Raw genomic sequence first — 21,001 nt, 5'->3', positions numbered from 1 at the left:
CGGTCTCAGGACCACAGAGCTCTGGCGGCGGACGCCTTAGTTCAGGATTGGTCGCAGTTTCAACTGCCTTATGTATTCCCTCCTCTGGCAATGCTGCCAGAGTGTTGCGCAAGATCAGGTCCGACTGCCGCCACGCCATTCTCGTCGCTCCAGATTGGCTGAGGCGGTCGTGGTACCCGGATCTGTGGCATCTCACGGTGGGGCAACCGTGGGCGCTCCCAGACCGACCAGACTTGCTATCTCAAGGGCCATTTTTCCATCTGAATTCTGCGGCCCTCAACCTGACTGTGTGGCCATGGAGTCCTGGCTTTTAGCGTCCTCAGGGTTGTCTCAAGATGTCATTGCCACTATGAGACAGGCCAGGAAACCAACGTCCGCCAAGATCTATTACAGATCTTGGAGGATCTTCTTAGCCTGGTGCTCTGAGAGGGGGTTTACCCCCTGGCCGTTTGCCTTACCCAGGTTTCTTTCCTTCCTTCAATCGGGTTGGACAAGGGTTGTCTCTCGGCTCCCTCATAGGTCAAGTCTCGGCGCTTTCCGTGTTTTTTTCAAAAGCGTCTAGCCAGGCTTCCGCAGGTCCGCACGTTCCTGCAGGGAGTTTGCCACATAGTCCCGCCTTACAAGCGTCCGCTGGAACCCTGGGATCTCAACATGGTTCTACGGGCTCTTCAAAAAACCACCTTTTGAACCGCTGCGGGATGTCTCTCTATCACGTCTTTCGCAGAAGGTGGCATTTCTAGTGGCGGTTACTTCACTCCGTAGAGTGTCAGAGCTTGCAGAGCTGTCATGCAAAGGCCCTTTCCTGGTATTTCACCAGGATAAGGTGGTTCTGCGTCCGGTCCCGGACTTTCTCCCTAAGGTGGTGTCCACTTTTCATCTCAATCAGGATATTTCCTTACCTTCATTTTGCCCTCATCCAATTCACCAATATGAAAAGAATTTTGCATTTGTTAGATCTAGTGAGAGCACTCCGGATCTACGTGTCTTGCACGGCGCCAATGCGCCGCTCTGATGCGTTCTTTATCCTTGTCGCTGGCCAGCGTAAGGGGTCGCAGGCTTCCAAGTCAACCTTGGCTCGGTGGATCAAGGAACCGATTTTTTGAAGCCTGCCCTTCTTCTGGGCTTCCGATTCCTTCAGGGCTGAAAGCCCATTCTACCAGAGCCGTGGGTGCGTCCTGGGCATTGCGGCACCAGGCTACGGCTCAGCAGGTGTGTCAGGCGGCTACCTGGTCGAGTCTGCACACTTTCACGAAACACTATCAGGTGCATGCCTATGCTTCGGCAGATGCCAGCCTAGATAGGCGAGTCCTTCAGGCGGCGGTCGCCCACCTGTGAAAGGGGGCCGTTGTTTTCGGCTCTTTTTATCGAGGTATTCTTTTACCCACCCAGGGACTGCTTTTGGACGTCCCAATTGTCTGGGTCTCCCAATGGAGCGACAAAGAAGAAGGGAATTTTGTTTACTTACTGTAAATTCCTTTTCTTCTAGCTCCTATTGGGAGACCCAGCACCCGCCCCTGTTCCCTTCGGGCTGTTTGTTCTTTTGTGTACACATGTTGTTCATGTTGAATTGTTCTTTTGGTTCATGGTTTCAGTTCTCCGAACATCCTTCGGATTGAATTTACCTTAGACCAATTTATAAGTTTCCTCCTTCCTGCTTTGGCACCAAAACTGATGGGCCCGTGATGCACGGGAGGGTGTATAGGCAGAGGGGAGGGGTTACACTTTTTAAAGTGTAATACTTTGTGTGGCCTCCGTAGGCAGTAGCTATACACCCAATTGTCTGGGTCTCCCAATAGGAGCTAGAAGAAAAGGAATTTACGGTAAGTAAACAAAATTCCCTTCTTTTCCAGTGTTGTCCCATGAATAGATAACAATTACATATATACAAAAATGTGAGAGGAGTGCTCACTTGTGTGATGTACTGTAAGAGTTGAAAAAAAGCCCCAGTGGTCTTAGTATAGTTTGCAAGAATATTAATTATTTTTTTTAATAAACCTTATTATTTGATGAAAAAAAAAGTAAATTATTTTTTCAACCATACATGTAACACAAGTCCTTGATATAAGCGATAGTTTACATTTAGGTTACATCCTTTTTAAGTTTCCATTATAAAGTTTTACTGAGAAATGAATCTATACAAAGAAAAAAATGTCAAAAATGAATCAGGTGAACAAAACATTTTCTGGTGAAATGTAAAATTTTAATTACGGTAATATTTTTCGTCTCTTTTAGGTTTTTACCGGAATTTTTACAGCAGAAATGTTTTTAAAGCTGGTAGCAATGGATCCGTATTATTACTTTCAGGAAGGCTGGAATATTTTCGATAGTTTTATTGTGTCTCTCAGTTTAATGGAATTGGGTCTTCAAGGTGTTGAAGGGCTGTCTGTATTGAGATCTTTTCGATTGGTAAGTTATAATTAAGCTTAACTTTTCTTGCTGCTCTTAGCTTTGGTAAAGAATATTGCTTCACATTGTGCCCTCTGCTGGTTTCTTGATTTTTAGCAATTTGTTCCAGTCTCTGATATTCATATCTACCTTTTACGCTGTGTACCTACAATGAGTTTTTTACGCTGCGTATTTTCACTGCGTCAAACTGCAGCGTCTTCCAGTTCCAGCAGAATGGATGGCATTCATAGAAATCTCCTGCGGTTCTTTTTTTTGATCAGTATAAATTGACCTACAAATCCGCAAAATATCAATTTTTCTTGCAGGTACGCTGAGATTTTCCCCATATACTTGCATTAGATGTGAAAAATCTGCAGGTAAAATAGGCACATGCGTTTTAATGCCTCTCCGCTGTGGAAATGCCACAAAAAAACGCATATACGGTAATTCGCCTATGACTGTATCAATGCAGTTTTGTCAAAGCTATATACTAGGAAGTATCAAAAGTAAAACAATTTTATTTATAGTATGGCATACCAAAAAGAGACAAAAACCACAGCGTCAAAGAAGTGATAAAAACACATGAAATACCCACAAGTAACCTGATTTAAATACTGTAATAGGTGCAAAAATTCTGCAACGTTAAAACTCATCAAAAGATCTTGGGAACGTAGCCTTACAGGTACATTTCTTGTGATCTTCAGAACATAACTTTTTAGACTTTAATATTTTTACTATGGAACATTTAAAGGTTCAGGAGTGCTCGCGGTGCAAGTCAGTTTATAGCATCAGATAGTGTAATAGTAGTGTGTTTGTAGCCTTAAAGGGAACCTGTCATGTCTCTGAAGTGAACTCCAGCTGGTTGTTAAAGAACTAGACTCATGCATGCAAACGCCAAGGCCTTGTCACGCCAGCTACAGGGAAGTACCAAGCGTACGGTCAATTGGAAGGGAAACCCTGTGTCTAGGGAAAGGGAAGATGGTGACCCCTGACCGAACCTACTGCTGGTCCCTGGGGTCCCTCACCACTCTATATAGGTTCCGCACCTATGCACCGAGCCAGATAGCTGACCCTAGGTATCCCTAGTACTGGGCCCTAAATGGGGAACAGATGATATGAGCTCTTTGTCAACCTCACTGAACAACTATAGAAGACAATGGGGACACACGGGGCTGGGGAAAGCATGAACTAATTATCATTAGATGACTCAGGTAGGAGTTAAGCAGAACTTTCAGCAACCATACCACAGAGGAGTACCACCACCTGCTTGCAACCAAGGCTTGAAGGAACTGAAAAATATCACTAGCACCAGTCCAATGGAAGGAAGGAGTATTTAAAACACCAAAGGAATACTGAAAATCAACAGCTGGGAGGAAGTCGCACTCCTGCTGGGTCCAAAAGGGAGAGAGATGAATCCAGCAGGAAAGCTACCTATACCAATACTGACAGTGGGAACAATGGAAAGTCAGGGAGAATTATGTGGAGCCAGATGCTGTGACCGTCTATGGCCAGAAACACCCGTGACAGGCCTTCAATGAACAAATAACAAGTTATGCTGAAACCTGTATATCATTCTGCTAAGCTTCTCCTTCTTTATACCTGTCCTTGGGCCACATGCACACATTGAATATTTGGTGAGGGTTTTTTTATCTCAGTATTTGTGGCCAAAAGCAGGAGTGGAACAGTCATCGGAAAAGTATAAGGCTCTGAGCGCATGCTTCATCTTTGTGGTGACCACTAAGATGCACGTTTTTCGTCCCAAAAAAACGCACCCTCGGCATGGCATTTTTTGCCGCTTTTTACTGCGTTTTTGCCCAATGTGTTTTCTAAGTCAAATCTATTGCCTGGAGGGCTCAGAAACGCTGGCAAAAATGCAGAAAGAATTGACATGCTGCATCTTTGTAGTCACCACAAAGACACAGCCAAAAAAAGGAGCTCTCATAAACTTTGCTGGCGAAAGAAATGCATGTAGTTTTGGCACCTGCACCCAAAAAATGCACAAAAACGCAGCAAAAAACGCAGCGTGCGCACAAGGCCTAATAGAAACACGGGCACCACTTCTGATTTCGTCACCCACTCTTGGTTTTGGCTAACAAATACTGAGGTAAAAACTCACCAAATACTCAACGTGTGCATGTCGATAAGTACACCAGCCTTGATGAAGTGTGTACATCGCAAGTTGGTGCATCTTTCAGCTGCTGGGCACAACTACAAGAAATGTACTTTAGTCAGGGACTGGAATATATTTCTTTGTTGGTTGCGCTTAGCAATCCTCCATCTTGGTTACGTTCCACCAAAATGGAAATTTGATGGATTTGGCCTTGACTGGCACAAAATGAGTTCGGACAACGTTCTCCAAAGAACATACTTACAATTTATGTGTACAGTTAAGAAATTGAAATATACACCTTTCATTGGTGTGCACCCTAGTACATTGCACCCCTTTTTTATCGCATTACATTCTATTACCTATATTATAGCAGTTGTCTAATCTCCTGATAAAAGTCTACCATCTCGCTATGTAAATACAGACCTCTGAATCCTGACACACTGGCAGGATTCACCTGTATTGGTGTTATGAACAGGTGGTCCATTGATTTAGGCTTCCCTAAATTTATTTGTGTTGAGAGAAGCCAGGCACATCTAGTTAGAATGTAACTAGAAGTTTGCAAGTCGCCATGCACTCTTCTCACACTGTCGGGATTCAGGAGCCTACACTCACAGGGTGAATGTATACTTTTATCACAACATCAGACAATCATTGTAGGTAAAAAAAACGGTAGCATTTTAATATTCTGCAGCTTGCATGTAAGCATTGCAAGCTGCTGAATACAGTTCGTATAAACTCCAGGCTCATAGTTAGTTCTCAACCACCTCTCAGTCTTCCCTTGAATATTCATCTAAGCTTAAACCTGATGGAATTTTACATGATATCATGAGCATTAAGCTTAGATTAATGTTTAGGAAAACAGAACTTTGTTCGTGACTGGCCCAGCAGACAACTAAATGTCGTGATTGCCACTGAGCAGCATTGATCTGCCTGAAATGTATTGTGATACATGCAGAGGGCACACACCTTTGGCAGCAATTGACTTACTGTTGTTTTCAAAAATTCACAAGAAAAATTAGATTAAAAGTAAATATTAATAAAGACTATTTTTTTTTTTCATTTTAATCATAGGATTGTTATGCATATTCATGACTAATTAAAGTGAATGTTGTGCTTTATCAACAGCTGAGAGTCTTCAAGCTAGCCAAATCCTGGCCCACATTAAACATGCTGATAAAAATCATTGGAAACTCTGTGGGTGCATTGGGTAACCTGACTGTAGTGCTGGCCATCATCGTCTTCATTTTTGCTGTCGTGGGGATGCAGTTATTTGGCAAAAGTTACAAGGACTGTGTCTGCAAAATAAATCCAGACTGCGTGCTACCACGTTGGCACATGAATGATTTTTTTCATTCTTTCCTTATTGTTTTTCGAGTGTTGTGTGGAGAATGGATTGAAACCATGTGGGACTGCATGGAGGTCGCAGGACAGGCCATGTGCCTGGTTGTCTTCATGATGGTGATGGTCATTGGGAACCTAGTGGTTAGTATATATAGTTTTAAACCTTCATTAATCTGTTGTTTTTTTTTTGTTTTTGAACATCCATACAAGCCCGTTGTGGCTATATACAGACAAACTACATTACCTTAACAAACAGCCCATGAAACAGCGATAGCTATCATCACAGCTTGTGCTGCCCAAAAAAAGTTGGAGATACACATAGGCTTTAAGTAGTGTAAAAATAGCCGGTACATGTTACATTCCTGAGTCTATTGTACATATCAAGGAGAAAAAATTATCAGGTGAGAGGAATAATTACACACTAAAGTCCCCCTCCCCATGCAAAATAGATAGCTGTTGGACAAACAATGGTTCAGATGATAGTTTACCTAATAGCTATCTCTCTGACTTCACCACAAACAAGAGTGCTCAACTCTGCCGAGTCGACAGCGGCTCATTTCACCGAGAGTAAAAGGATCGGCAATCCAAAATTAGACATACCAGATGTTTATCTTCTCCAACATCATCTGTTGAGGTAGAGTTACGAAGCACTCTTACACACTAGAGCAGTGTCGGACTGGCTACCGGAGGCCAGTAATACCAGTCCTGGCTGCGGTTACCTGGGTTCAACTCCGGAGCTCTCACCTGAGTTCTGGAGTGCAGCCTGGACTGAACTCAGGGTTTGCAGGACTGAACCGCTGAATTGATTCCCCGACGTTTGCGGTTCAGTTCATGACAGCTGCGGACAGGCCGGGCTGAACTTGAAAGCTCTCAACTCCGGAGATCAGCCCGGCCTGTCCACAGCTGTGACCGGTAGCCAGTCCGATTCTGCATTAGAGTTTCAGCCGAGGTTTGTCCATCTTTTGGGCCTTTTTTTTTAATGTTAAATGCATGTGATTGGGGCTAACAATAATTTTTTAATTGGGTTTCATTAAAAATTTAGCATTGTTTGTGTCAGTAGATTTTGTCTTGCACTGTGTTATTGCCATAAATGAATTTGCTGAGAATCAGTCAGTCAGCGCACCTACGACAGTGTGACGGGGAGTTTGTAACACTTTTATCTGTCTTTTCTGATTTCCTCTCAGCTGATTTATAACCACGAACCACATCAAAGTTGAACGTGCAAGAAAACCAAACGCCTGTAAAAACCAAATGGTGCAAAATTTTTAATGAAATCCAATTGTAAAAATGATTTACAGCCCCAAGTTCTGGTATTTAAGTAAAAAAAAACCAAAAATGTTCCCAAAGATGGACAACCCTTTTAAATCTTATGTCTGTAGCCCCAGGGACTGTGGAAATTCTAGTTGTCCTGTTATGCTGGGATGTTCATTCAGGTTCAATCCAAAAAAGTTACTTGTCAATGTCTAGGGATAAGCGAACCCGAACTGTACAGTTCGGTGTCCATGCCGAACACCGAACACAGACTATTGACTGGATGTGCGGTTCCTGCTTGGGTTTGTCACCTAAATAAAGCTTACTGAAAGGTTGCAGAGCAGCCAATCAGCAAGCTTTTAGGCTGCGGGCACTTCCGGAGCCATCGCAGCCATCCAAGTATTGGCATGACTGTGATTGGCCAAGGAAATCACTGTAAAAGGACATACTTGCCAGTCTCCATGGCATGGCTGGAACATTGCTTCCGGGTCTGCTTATTACATCTCTTACATATTCACTATTTCCCCCGCACACTGTCTGTGACAGTGTCTCTCATTGGTTGCCCGCACAGAGGCTGTCTTTCTGCCCAAGTAAAGTGTAAAAGTAAATAAATTAATGTAAAAAATGATGTAAAGTCATATTGATACCCAGCGCAGATAAAGCATACGACTACAGGCTGCAGCCCCCACACGTGCACGATATCTTGGCTTTGTATCAAGATAAGAGGGACCAAATGCGGCTTTTTTTAATTGTTTAACCCTAGTACCTGGGGCCTTGCAGGCCTGCTAGGTCACTTGTTTTCTATGGTAGATTTCTATGGTTGCGTGTTCTAGGGTTAAATAAATAATTTTAAAAAATTCTGTGCTGTCCCCTCCAATTTTGATACTCAGCCAAGGTTAAGCTGACAGCTAGAGGCTGGTATTCTCAACCTGGGGAGGCCCATGTTTATTGGGCTGGATATCAAAAATGGGGGACCCCATGTCTTTTCTCCCCCCTCTATCTTGATATCCAGCCACAGTAAAGCTCACAGGTGGGGGCTGCAGCCTGCAGCTGTTGTTTTACTCGCACTGGTTATCAAAATATGGCAGGAGCCTACATCACCTAAATGAACCTTAATTATGGGCCCGGAAGAAAGTCTATATATATATATATATAGATATAGATATATATGATATGATATGATATGATATGATAAATATATATATATATATATATATATATAGATATATATATATATATAGATATATATATATATATAAAATACAGCGCCTACAAGTAGTATTCAACCCCCTGCAGATTTAGCAGGTTTACACATTCGGAATTAACTTAGCATTGTGACATTTGGACTGTAGATCAGCCTGGAAGTGTGAAATGCACTGCAGCAAAAAAGAATGTTATTTCTTTTTTTATTTTTTTTTTAAATTGTGAAAAGTTTATTCAGAGGGTCACTTATTATTCAACCCCTCAATCCACCAGAATTCTGTTTGGTTCCCCTAAAGTATTAAGAAGTATTTCAGGTACAAAGAACAATGAGCTTCACATGTTTGGATTAATTATCTCTTTTTCCAGCCTTTTCTGACTAATTAAGACCCTCCCCAAACTTGTGAGCAGCACTCATACTTGGTCAACATGGGAAAGACAAAGGAGCATTCCAAGGCCATCAGAGACAAGATTGTGGAGGGTCACAAGGCTGGCAAGGGGTGCAAAACCCTTTCCAAGGAGTTGGGCCTACCTGTCTCCACTGTTGGGAGCATCATCCGGAAGTGGAAGGCTTATGGAACTACTGTTAGCCTTCCACGGCCTGGACAGCCTTTGAAAGTTTCCACCCGTGCCGAGGCCAGGCTTGTCCGAAGAGTCAAGGCTAACCCAAGGACAACAAGGAAGGAGCTCCGGGAAGATCTCATGGCAGTGGGGACATTGGTTTCAGTCAATACCATAAGTAACGTACTCCACCGCAATGGTCTCCGTTCCAGACGAGCCCTTAAGGTACCTTTACTTTCAAAGCGTCATGTCAAGGCTCGTCTACAGTTTGCTCATGATCACTTGGAGGACTCTGAGACAGACTGGTTCAAGGTTCTCTGGTCTGATGAGACCAAGATCGAGATCTTTGGTGCCAACCACACATGTGACGTTTGGAGACTGGATGGCACTGCATATGACCCCAAGAATACCATCTCTATAGTCAAGCATGGTGGTGGCAGTATCATGCTGTGGGGCTGTTTCTCAGCCAAGGGCCTGGTCATCTGGTCCGCATCCATGGGAAGATGGATAGCACGGCCTACCTGGAGATTTTGGCCAAGAACCTCCACTCCTCCATCAAGGATCTTAAGATGGGTCGTCATTTCATCTTCCAACAAGACAATGACCCAAAGCACACAGCCAAGAAAACCAAGGCCTGGTTCAAGAGGGAAAAAATCAAGGTGTTGCAGTGGCCTAGTCAGTCTCCTGACCTTAACCCAATTGAAAACTTGTGGAAGGAGCTCAAGATTAAAGTCCACATGAGACACCCAAAGAACCTAGATAACTTGGAGAAGATCTACATGGAGGAGTGGGCCAAGATAACTCCAGAGACCTGTGCCGGCCTGATCAGGTCTTATAAAAGACGATTATTAGCTGTAATTGCAAACAAGGGTTATTCCACAAAATATTAAACCTAGGGGTTGAATAATAATTGACCCACACTTTTATGTTGAAAATGTATTAAAATTTAACTGAGCAACATAACTTGTTGGTTTGTAAGATTTATGCATCTGTTAATAAATCCTGCTATTGTTTGAAGTTTGCAGGCTCCAACTTATTTGCATCTTATCAAACCTGCTAAATCTGCAGGGGGTTGAATACTACTTGTAGGCACTGTATATATATAATATAAATATATATATAGATATATATATATAATATATATATAACACTATCCTGCTCTTACTACCATTTAACTTTAATTTGCAGCCCCCTAGTGCTTACTACAGCCATTTTAAAGCCCCGTACGTCTCATCCCCATTGACTTGTATGGGGTTCGATGTTCGGGGTCAAGTTTGCTTGCCAAACCCGATTTTTTTTTATTTTTTTTTTTTTTTTTCTTTTTCCAATTCTGACTCGGCAAACCTGAATATCCATGGGTCCACTCATCACTATCAATGTCCAAAAATTAAAAAAATAATAATTAATGTGCTAAAATGTTATATGGGCCATGATTTTTAAAGGGAATCTGTCGCCAGGTTTTTGCTATGTAATCTGTCAGCAACATAAGGTGGGAACAAAGACTCTGATCCCAAACATCACTTCGTTTACTGGGTGCAACAGTCGTGATAGAATCACAGTATTCTCTGTTGCAGATTTAGTGAAGTTGACATGTAACCTCACCCACAAGACAAGCTTTCTGTGTACATTGTATACTTTCAGAATGCTGCTAATAAGTTCTGGAAGCATGGAATAAAATCACACCTGAGCAATGCATGCTACTAATTTCTCCATGCAGGAGGTATTTTGATGGGTTGTTACCAACATCTGGTAAGAAATTCATGTTGATAGCACCTTTAGAAATATATTTACTTAGAAAATTGGTGATGTGTTCAATGCATATTTCATCCGCTGTATATGGACACACCCATACTACTACTTATACTGTATGGCCTAGTTTATTTATCCTCTATATTGATGGTATATTTTGCTTTTTCCTAGGTCTTGAATTTGTTCCTTGCTTTGTTGCTGAGCTCTTTCAGTGCAGACAATCTGGCTGCCACCGATGATGATGGAGAAATGAACAACCTTCAGATATCAGTCATTCGTATTAAAAAAGGCATAGCTTGGATCAAGCTGAAAGTACACAACTTTATACAAGCACATTTTAAGAAGAAAGACTCTGATGAAAAACCTCTAGATGACATGTATGAGAAAAAGCACTGCTTAGTAAATCATGCCGGGGTAGATATCAATCGTGATATGGAATTTCAGAAGAACGGCAACGGCACTACCAGCGGCATAGGAAGCAGTATGGAGAAATATGTTATAGATGAGGATCACATGTCTTTCATACATAACCCCAACCTCACAGTCAAGGTGCCAATTGCAGTGGGAGAATCGGATTTTGAGAACCTTAACACCGAGGACTTTAGTAGTGTGTCTGATGAAGAAGGAAGCAAAGATGTGAGTAGTTTATTTTTTAAATTTTTATTTAAAGGGAACCAACCACCAGGACGTTGCTAAATGAAATAAAGGCAGTACCATACTGGCACTAGGATGCTGAATACATGGATACATTGTGTTCAAAGATCGGATGCTTGATTGCTAAGATATCTTATCAAAGTTGCAGAAATGTAGTGCACTTTGGTTGACGGGTGCATCGGGGGCGGTCCATTGTGGGTCGGGACCTCGGTGTATATTTCTCCTCCTGCATCTTGCATTGCATGCTCCCTTTTCTTTATTTAAATAACGTGCCATGCCGCCATTACAGCCATGTGTGCATTGCCACAGTGATTGTCTTTTAACAAGTAATTGAACAAGGGGAATGAATAGGGGTTGTCCAAGTGGTGGATAACCCCCTTATATTATCATTTACACACAGTATAGATGTTTGGACAATATCTTACAAGCAATTTCAGTATTACCTATTTTTTAATTTTTTCTTTTGCAGAAACTTGATGACACCAGTTCTTCAGAAGGAAGCACCATTGACATAAAGCCGGAAGTAGAAGAAATTCCAGTAGAACAGCCAGAGGAATATCTGGATCCAGATAATTGCTTTACAGAGGGTGTGTTCTCATACGCCCACTCCTACTTTTTTCCTGATTCCCCCCCTCCTTACACATGCATGCTCATCTCGGGATATAATACATGAATTTGCATTGTGATGAGGAAAATAAGCTGCTGCTTGGTATTGCAGCAATTCATTTTCAATTACAAACCAATATATTCAAACATCTTCTTAATATAATTGAAGGGGGATCTTTATTAATGGAAAGAAGGGGCTGGAATATGGTCTAATGTGCTCAAGTGCGCTTGATACCTTTTTTGAAGGGGTTTTCCCATTAATAAAGTTAATTTTAATCATTAGAAACTGGAATAAAATTAAGTTCCTCAATTGGATGTTATAAAAAAATCTTTCTGTGCTGAGATAATCTTATATACAGTATGTATGTGTCCCTGCTATGTACTGTGTAATGACTGTGTCTGACCATACAGGGACATGGTCTGATCATACCACATCTCCTGGACAGGGGAGGAGGCAATAGAGAGTATACAGATAGCACAGTACAGGGACCACAGCTTATTCTTTCTGTGAGGTAAAGCATTTCCCTGCCAGTTTTTAATAAACTTTTTACCTCAAAGAAAGATGTGAAGCTGTAATGTATATATACTTTTTTTAAATTCCTCCCCTGCCCAGGAGATATTGTATGATTAGACTTTGCACCTGTATGGTCAGACACGGCCATTACACAGTACATAGCAAGGGCACATATATAAGATTATTTCAGTGCAAGGACATTTTTTTTTAACCACATCCAATTGTGGAAATTATTTTTATTCCAATTTCTATTGATTAAAAATAGCTTTTAGGGGTGGTTAGGCAGGGATTAGCAATATGCACTCAGAACTGCTCGTGGTTCTAGGTGCATATTGCACCTGACAGGTTCCCTTTAAGAAAACCCCACAAAGGAAATGAGATCTTGTTTGTATGGTGGTTGGGAGGCTTTTTATAATAAATGTGTAGTCCACTGTCTTGTTACATAGGGATAGCTAATAGATAAGTGTAGTAGGTAGATGGGCATATTAAACTTGTTTGCACTAACCATTAATCTCTTATATAGATTATATATACAGTCTCAAGATGTCCCAGTAATATTTTATGTATGATATTTGTTGAAACTATAGTGAGAGTAGATCTTCTTTGCATTGTGTAGGATGTGTGGCACGTTTCAAGTGTTGTCAAGTCAGTGTAGAAGAAGGGATGTGGAAGAGTTGGTGGACTCTGCGGAAAACCTGTTTCCTTATAGTGGAACACAACTGGTTTGAAACTTTTATCATCTTCATGATCTTGTTGAGCTCCGGAGCTTTGGTGAGTTTTGTATTTTTCTATATTTTAGTCATTCATTTGAAAATGTTTTGTTGCTTTATACACATGGTTGCCACATAGGAAAATGTATTAATGTATAGATTCAGTGGTATTCACACAAACAGGATGAATATATAGTTTATTATAGTCAAATGAGTCATCCTCAGACAGCATTCACATTAGCTGTTCAGATAGAAGCCAACGACAGTGGTCTGAAGGGACATTAGAACGTGATGGGAACTCTGCTTTAGGTTAGAGGTCTTCTTTCCATCGCTGCATTATTATTTCAAGGCCTCAGTACAGAGCCGGCTGTCAGTCAGTCCTGGGGTGTGGTTATAGCCACCGCTCCCTATGTACTGAGCAGTGAGTGAAGCTGCGCCTCTATGACCGAAAGACAGAATAAAGTTCATTTCCTCCCAATAGCCAACACCATGCAGCTTCAGAACACTATTAACCACCAGATTAACCCTATATCTGCAGTTTAATAGCATTTTTTACATGTCAAGAGTTTCCATTGAAATTTAGTTATATTTACACACGTTACATTGTATTAGAATTACCAATTGCTGGAAATGTAAAGTAATGTGGCTGGAAATTAAAATATAATATTTTATTTTCTGATGCATGATACAGTGGAACCTCGCTTAATGAGTAACCCAGTTAGTGAGTATGTTGCCTAACGAGCAAGGCTTTCTGTAAATTTGTAACTCGGTTTACGAGAAAGCCTTGCCGTTTAAGCAAAATACTCACCGCACACACTTTCGGTTCCGTACATCCACCGCGCTCTGACCCGCTCTTGCAGTCCACAAACACACATAAGCACGCACACACACACACAAACAAACACGCACACACACATATTATGCTCACCTTACCATCCGTTACCTCGCCGGCTTCCTGGAACTTGCATGTATCTGGTAACCAAGGCGACCTATGCCGCACCTTCAGCTCCCAGCGCGCTGATGTCAAAGGCAGGAACCGCTTGCCTCTGATTGGCCTGCACGCTGCCTTTGAGTAGTGGCTGACAGGGGAAGGTCCTCCCTCCACAGGATGTGTATCCGGTAACCATCGCGACGAGGGAGGAACTTCCCCTGTCAGGCGCTACTCAAAGGCAGCACGCTGGCCAATCAGAGGCAAGCATCTCGTGCCTTTGACGTCAGCGCGCTGAGTGCGGAAGGTCCGGCATCGGTCGCCTTGGTTACCCGATACATGTCTTGTACGGGCGAACTGCAAGTTCCAGGAGACCAGCGAGTGAACGGAAGGTAAGGTGAGCATAATCTGTGTTTGTGCGTGCGTGTGTGTTTGTGCGTTTTTGTACGTGTGTGGAATGGCACAATAGGGCACCAGGATGGGACATATAACAAGTTGTGGAACAAATTGTCTGCATTGCAATGATTTCCTATGGGAAATCTTGCTTTGCTGAATGAGTAACTTGGTTAACAAGCACACTCCCAGAACGGATTGACTCGTTAACCAAGGTTCTACTGTAGTTAAAGTGTGACTCCTAATATACACTACTCACAAAAAGTTAGGGATATTTGGCTTTCGAATAAAATCTGATGATCCTAAAATACACTTTAAAGGGAACCTGTCACAATATTTGTCCCCTATAATCTGCTGCCACCACCTCTTATATACAGTATTCTAGAATATTGCATATACGTGCCCAGGCCGATCTGTACAACATAAAAAACAGCTTTTATTATACTCACATGCAGCGCGGTCCGTTTGATGGGTGTCACTGATCTCGGTCCGGCACCTCCTATCTTCTTTCGATCATCGTCCTTTTTGCTTCATGTGGATGACGCGCCCTATGTCATACACGTAGAATTCACCATTGCACTCCTGCACTCCTGCACTTCTCTCTGCCCTGCTGCGGGCAGCTCAAAGTATTGTAGTGCGCATGCTTGGGCATTCTTTGACCTTTCCCTGCACCTTTCAAGTTTGCGTGTGCAGTAGTGCAATGGCAGACTCTGTGTGGAGGACGTGGGACGCATCAACCACACAAAGCAAGGAGGAGGACCGAGACCAGCGACGCCCATCGGACCCGATCGCCCTGCAGGTGAGTATTTTAAAAGCGCTATTTTATAGATTGGCTGTTTATAAGGGTTTACTGGTGATGGCCACAGCTTATAATGGACAAATCTGATGATAGGTTCCCTTAAACCCTTTCAGGTGACCTTAACGTGACATTCTCTAAGCTTTTGAGTGCACATGTCCAACTTTTCAATGTCTATATTTATTTGCACAACTTGCTGTTTTTTAACAAGGAGCTGAATGGCAAAGTTCTTAATAGGTGTTCCATGAATTGGTTAATAAATTTCAGGATTCAGTTAGAATTGGTATTTAAATAGTTTTCCTCATAATGCTGTTCATATTTTGACATCATGAGACCAAGATGACACCTAACAATTGATCAACAGTACCTCACTATTGCAAAGCTTCAAGCAGGATGTTCTCAGATGAAAGTGGCCATTCAGCTAAGAGTGTCATCAGCAGGTTGCAACAGAGATGCAGAGAGACTGGAAGAGTCACAGAAAGGCATACAAGTGGATGTCCTTTGACCACATCCCACAGTGAAGACCACTTCATTCTGAACACTGCCCTTCAGAACCTGAGGTTCAATGCCACACAACTCCAGGCACATTTAAGGGAGGCAAACCCAGGTGTCACTTCACACCATTCAAAACTGTTTACATCAGTGTGGTGACAGGCTACACCACCTGCAAGGGTACCTGAGCACACCAACACGCACAGGCGTCAACGTCTTGCATTGGTCAGGGAGCATCTATGCCGGATGAGGGACCAGTGGGCCTCAGTGCTGTTTACTGCTAAAAATTACACTGAGCAGAAATTATGGCCTCCAATGATGTTGGAGACATCAAGGGGTGCACTATAAATCAGCCACTGGCCACTGTAGTCACCAAACTTTCTTGGTGGTGGTGTTACAGTGTGGCAGGTGTGTCTAGTCAATACAGAACTGGCCTACACTTTGTGAATGGTACAGTGACAAGCCCCTACTACTGAAATAACCTTATTAATCCAGTGATTTTGCCTCTGCTTGAACAACACAGGCCTAATTTTATCTTCATGTATGACACTGCTCCAGCTGATTGAGATTGCATAATTAGAGAACGGCTGCTGGAGACTGGGGTACATCAAATGGAGCGGCTGCACTTTCCTTAGACCTGAATCCTATAGAAAACCTATGGGATCAGCTGAGTAACTGCAAAGAGGCTTGTAACTCTGTACCCCAGAACCTCAATTACCTGAGGGCTACCCTACAAGAAGAGTGGGATGCCATGCCTCAGCAGACAATAATTCCACTTGTGAGCAGGTGGAAACGTTGTTTTCAAGCTGTAATTGATGCTCAAGGTCACATGACAAGATATTGAGACTGACATTTTTGAGGGGAGTATTGTATACACACCATAGTTGTTGACTTTTGTTTCCATAAATTGTTTAAGAGGAAGAAATCACCATGGCATGCTTCTAATTAAATGCCCTACTATCATGATAAAATATCACTGTAGAGTGAACTTTTTACTTTTTCCATAAATTTCACTCAAAAGCCAAAACGAACAATCTTTTTGTGAGTAGTGCATCTGTAGCACCTTAATCCTTACTTGTAGAACCTTATTGTATTTTGGGTGGTTCAAGCCCTGCTTATGAAAGTCCAGTCTTGATGCTTCCTTCCCCCATGAGCCTTATTTACAGACCTTAGAACATTATAGATTTTCCTATCTGCATTACATTGACAATAATGGAAAACACAAATACTTGCCTACTGGAGTAGTATTTGCCCCTGTATTTTGCCTATACAAATACATACATAATATCCATTGTACTTTTATTGATAGGCCTTTGAAGATATCTACATAGAACAACGCAAGACCATCCGCACAATTCTTGAGTACGCAGATAAGGTTTTCACTTACATTTTCATCCTGGAGATGCTACTGAAGTGGCTGGCCTATGGATTTGTCAAGTTCTTCACAAATGCCTGGTGCTGGCTGGACTTCCTCATTGTTGATGTATGTATTATTTCATTTTTGCTTTACCAGAATAAACAGATGATAATGATATTGATTTGTCTGTTTATTCCTAATGGTTTCATGTCTCTAACTAAAGAGGCAAATTCTTGTTAAAATGGTTGAAAGTTTTAGTTTGTGCTCTTCTAATCCTTCATTCAATGTTTTTAACTTACCCAACTTTGGCAGAGAAGGTTATGAACAAATGAAGTTTGAAGTGTAAAGATTTAGAATCATGCCTCTAACCCCAGGGGCCTTATATCTTTTATATGGTGCATTAGAAAGTTTAGCCCACAAAAAAAGACTTTTAGAACATGTGTGATCAGTACGACTCTGGCAATAGGGTCCTCTCACACCCCGAGAATGGAGTTACTGATCCTTCACTAGCTCTCTAGTGATGTTTCAGCCTCAGGACACACGCAGATTGACATGTCATAAAGGTCTACCAGGGACCAACCCTTTTAATGTTACCTATCTTACCACAAGCAATGGTTGTGTATATTTTTTCAATTACTTTTTCTTCAGTTTAAATTATGGTATTAACCCAATAACTCAAATTGTTTTAAAGGGGCTTTTTTAACCACAGGATATATCCTAATTGTTTGATAAGTTTCCATCACCCCAGTGGAGGTACTGCCGAGGAAGGAAATACTCAAGCTGGGTTTACACTAGCCGACCGACAGCTTAAATCGGCAATATGTTTGCCGGTTTACGCAACTGTAATATATCGTCCTGTGCTCATAGTCTGCCTTTGTGCCCTGTTTACATAGGATGATGTGTTGCCAAAAATGACGATCTTTTAACAAAGCAAAAAGATCATCCCACACAATGAATGAGCATTTTGTTATTTCATTGGGTGATCGGTAGCCTTTTTACACTACACGGTTATTGGAAACGCGTGTTCCTGATAATCATGCATTGTAAATGCACCTTTACTATGTGTTTCCCCACACATAACAACAACAAAAAATGTAAAATTGGAAAACCTGTCGGGTTCCTTGATGCTTATAAACTGTCCTTATGAGCGTTTAAATAGTTATTCATTCATTTATGGGGTTTTTTTGTGTGTGGGAACTGTGCTGGTGAGAAAAGTCAACGTATACACAGCACTTTGCTTTATGCTGAGGGACCAGGACTACTCCAGGGAGGCAGTTACCCTGATTCCCCGAAAATAAGACACTGTCTTATATTTTTTTTTGCCATGAAAAAAGCACAAAAAAAGCAAAAAAAAATGTCTTATTTTCAGGGGGTGTCTTATTCTCGAGGAGACATGGTTGGGGTAAGTTTACCCCCCACAAAAAGCAGACCCCCCCCATCCCAGGATCGTCATACTTACCAGCCCAGGGCGTCTGTATGGCTCCCAGATCCTCCTGTGATCTCCCATCAGGTGTGCTGCACGACTCCCCTGCGTCTGGCCGACATCAGATCTCACACACACATCAGATCACACTCACTCACTCACACCCAAACACACACCCACCCCACTTCTTCCCACCCACCCCACGATCCCAGCAGCTGTGCTGCACGCCGTGCTCCTCTACCTCCTGCCGACACTCACAGATCGCTTACGTTCACACACAGTCACACATCAGACAGTATGCACACACACATCTGATTGCATACACTCTCACACACCCCCCACTTCTCCCTGTGCCCTCCTGTGGGCGGTCCCAGCAGCTGTGCTGCACGCCGTGCTCCTCTGCCTCCTGCCGACACTCACAGATCGCTTACGTTCACACACAGTCACACATCAGACAGTATACACACACACATCTGATCGCATACACTCACACACACACACCCCACTTCTCCCTGTGCCCTCAGGTGGGCGGTCCCAGCAGCTGTGCTGCACGCCGTGCTCCTCTGCCGACACTCACAGACCCGATCGCATACACTCACACATCAGAACACACTCACACATACGATCGCATACACTCTCACACAGTCACACACTGACGGTATCGCACATACGCACTCACAACATCCGGAGATACCACATGCTTCCGGCCATGTGATCCTCCGGCAGGTCCTGGAAGGTCACTGCACGTACAGTATCGCCGCAGAGAAGCAAGCGATATCACTGGATGTTGTGAGTGTGTGGATGCGATCTGATGTGTGAGTGAGTGAGTGTGATCTGATGTGTGTGTGTGTGTGTGTGTGTCCTTATGTGTGTGAGTGTGTGTGTGTGTTCCGCCGCTGCAGGACCTTGATGCGCTCACCTGCTTCCAGTCTTGCTTCTGGTGAGTATGATTGGGGGTCTTCTTTCTTCTGTCTTCTCTCTTCTGGGGGTGTCCGCTGCCTATAATGAAGTGTCCTGCAGTGTCTTTAACTCTTTCACCGCTGCATGACACTTCATTATTGACCGCCGCTATGTCTTATTTTCAGGGGATGTCTTATATTAAAGCTTCCCTGAAAACTCCTGGGATGTCTTATTTTCGGGGAAACACGGTACTTTACTAGTCCAGGTTCAGCAGTTGCACTTATGCCCCCCGGTCATGATTGACAGTCCCTGCACTGTTGGCCATTGTCACATTTTGTGCTCCTTCTGGCATCACTTTTCCCATCACACGTCTCCTAATAACCCACTACAGAGCTGAACTCTGGCAGAGGAATAGAGATCCTAGAGGGAGCTTAAACTATAAGGACGCCTGGATGTCAGGGACTGTGAATCAAAGCCAGGTGGGGGGTACCTGCGGCCACTGAAGTCTTAGTACATAGTGGCCTCACCGGGTTCATTACCGGACAACGAGGGACTGTATCTAATTTTCATCCAGTATGTGCAGTTCTAAAGCACAACAAACATGTATCTGAAATACATGAATAAACATCTTCAAGGTCATGGGGCAGTTTTAAAGCATCATGGGCCTCACAGGTTCCATTAAAGTTATACTTAAAAGAATTGTACTGTATTACAATGATTTGCATCTGTCTGAACAGATATTATATTCACTAGTAAAAGACAACAGTCCGCATATCCACCAAAATACAGATGGCAATGTTTTGGGTTATAATGTTGGAGATGGATAGGTGCACTATAAAATGGTGCTGTGTTTTATTGTTTTTGTTCCAAAATATATATACACACACACATACACGCATACATACATACACGCATGCATACATACACACATACACACATACATACATACACACATACACACATATACACACACACACACAGTAAGGCTGCTTTCACACTACGTTTTTTTAACATGCGTCATGAACTTTTTTTGCTGTAAAAGCGGATCCTGCTTTTACAGCAAAAAAACGCATGCAAACGCATGTGTTATTTTGCAGGATCCTGTCACTTTAAGTTTATGGGCGGGCATTGGAGTCATGTGATCGGGAGTCAGTGGAACTGAACGTGATAGACTGGGAGCCGGCATCTCACAGCTGCAGAGGCTCGTAACCAAGGTAAACATTGGGTACCTTGCTTGGATACCCGATATTTACATTGGTTACGAGCATCCGCAGCTGCTAGGAGCCGGGCTGCCTGCTCCCTGCACACGTAACCAACGTAAACATCGGGTAACTAAGAGAAGCTCTTTGCTTGGTTACCCGATATTTACCTTGGTTATGAGTGTCCGCAGCTCTCAGGCGGGAGAGGGAGAGGGAGGGGGAGAGAGGGAGGGGAGAAGGACAGAGGGGGAGAGAGGGACTGATCACCCAGGCTGGTTTCTGTGTATGCTCAGTAGAGCAAGCGGGATCCTGTCTATCAGCATGCCAGCGTTCACATGCGTTTGCATGCAGTATAGTCAGGATCCAGCGACTTGTAGCGTTTTTGAGCTGCGTCCAAATACTGCAAGTAGTGTTTTTGAAAAAATGTTAAAA

General features: G+C 42.8%; 1 protein-coding gene across 4 annotated transcripts in view; it reads left to right on the top strand.

The window, feature by feature from the left end:
* SCN8A (sodium voltage-gated channel alpha subunit 8) overlaps nt 1-21,001 on the top strand; it is a 335,228-nt gene that overhangs the window by 264,863 nt on the left and 49,364 nt on the right. For all 4 annotated transcript variants that reach the window (XM_075337138.1, XM_075337136.1, XM_075337139.1 and 1 more), the window contains exons 15-20: nt 2,233-2,406; nt 5,621-5,977; nt 10,769-11,233; nt 11,721-11,838; nt 12,988-13,142; nt 17,000-17,173. In XM_075337138.1, the coding sequence (XP_075193253.1) occupies nt 2,233-2,406; nt 5,621-5,977; nt 10,769-11,233; nt 11,721-11,838; nt 12,988-13,142; nt 17,000-17,173 (1,443 nt within the window). The remainder of the gene's footprint in view (nt 1-2,232; nt 2,407-5,620; nt 5,978-10,768; nt 11,234-11,720; nt 11,839-12,987; nt 13,143-16,999; nt 17,174-21,001) is intronic.

Source organism: Anomaloglossus baeobatrachus, chromosome 2 (genome assembly GCF_048569485.1).
Source record: "Anomaloglossus baeobatrachus isolate aAnoBae1 chromosome 2, aAnoBae1.hap1, whole genome shotgun sequence".
NCBI classification, from domain to species: Eukaryota; Metazoa; Chordata; class Amphibia; order Anura; family Aromobatidae; genus Anomaloglossus; species Anomaloglossus baeobatrachus.
The sequence above is the reverse complement of the archived record's forward strand: the minus strand, read 5'-3'. Positions and strand labels throughout refer to the sequence as shown.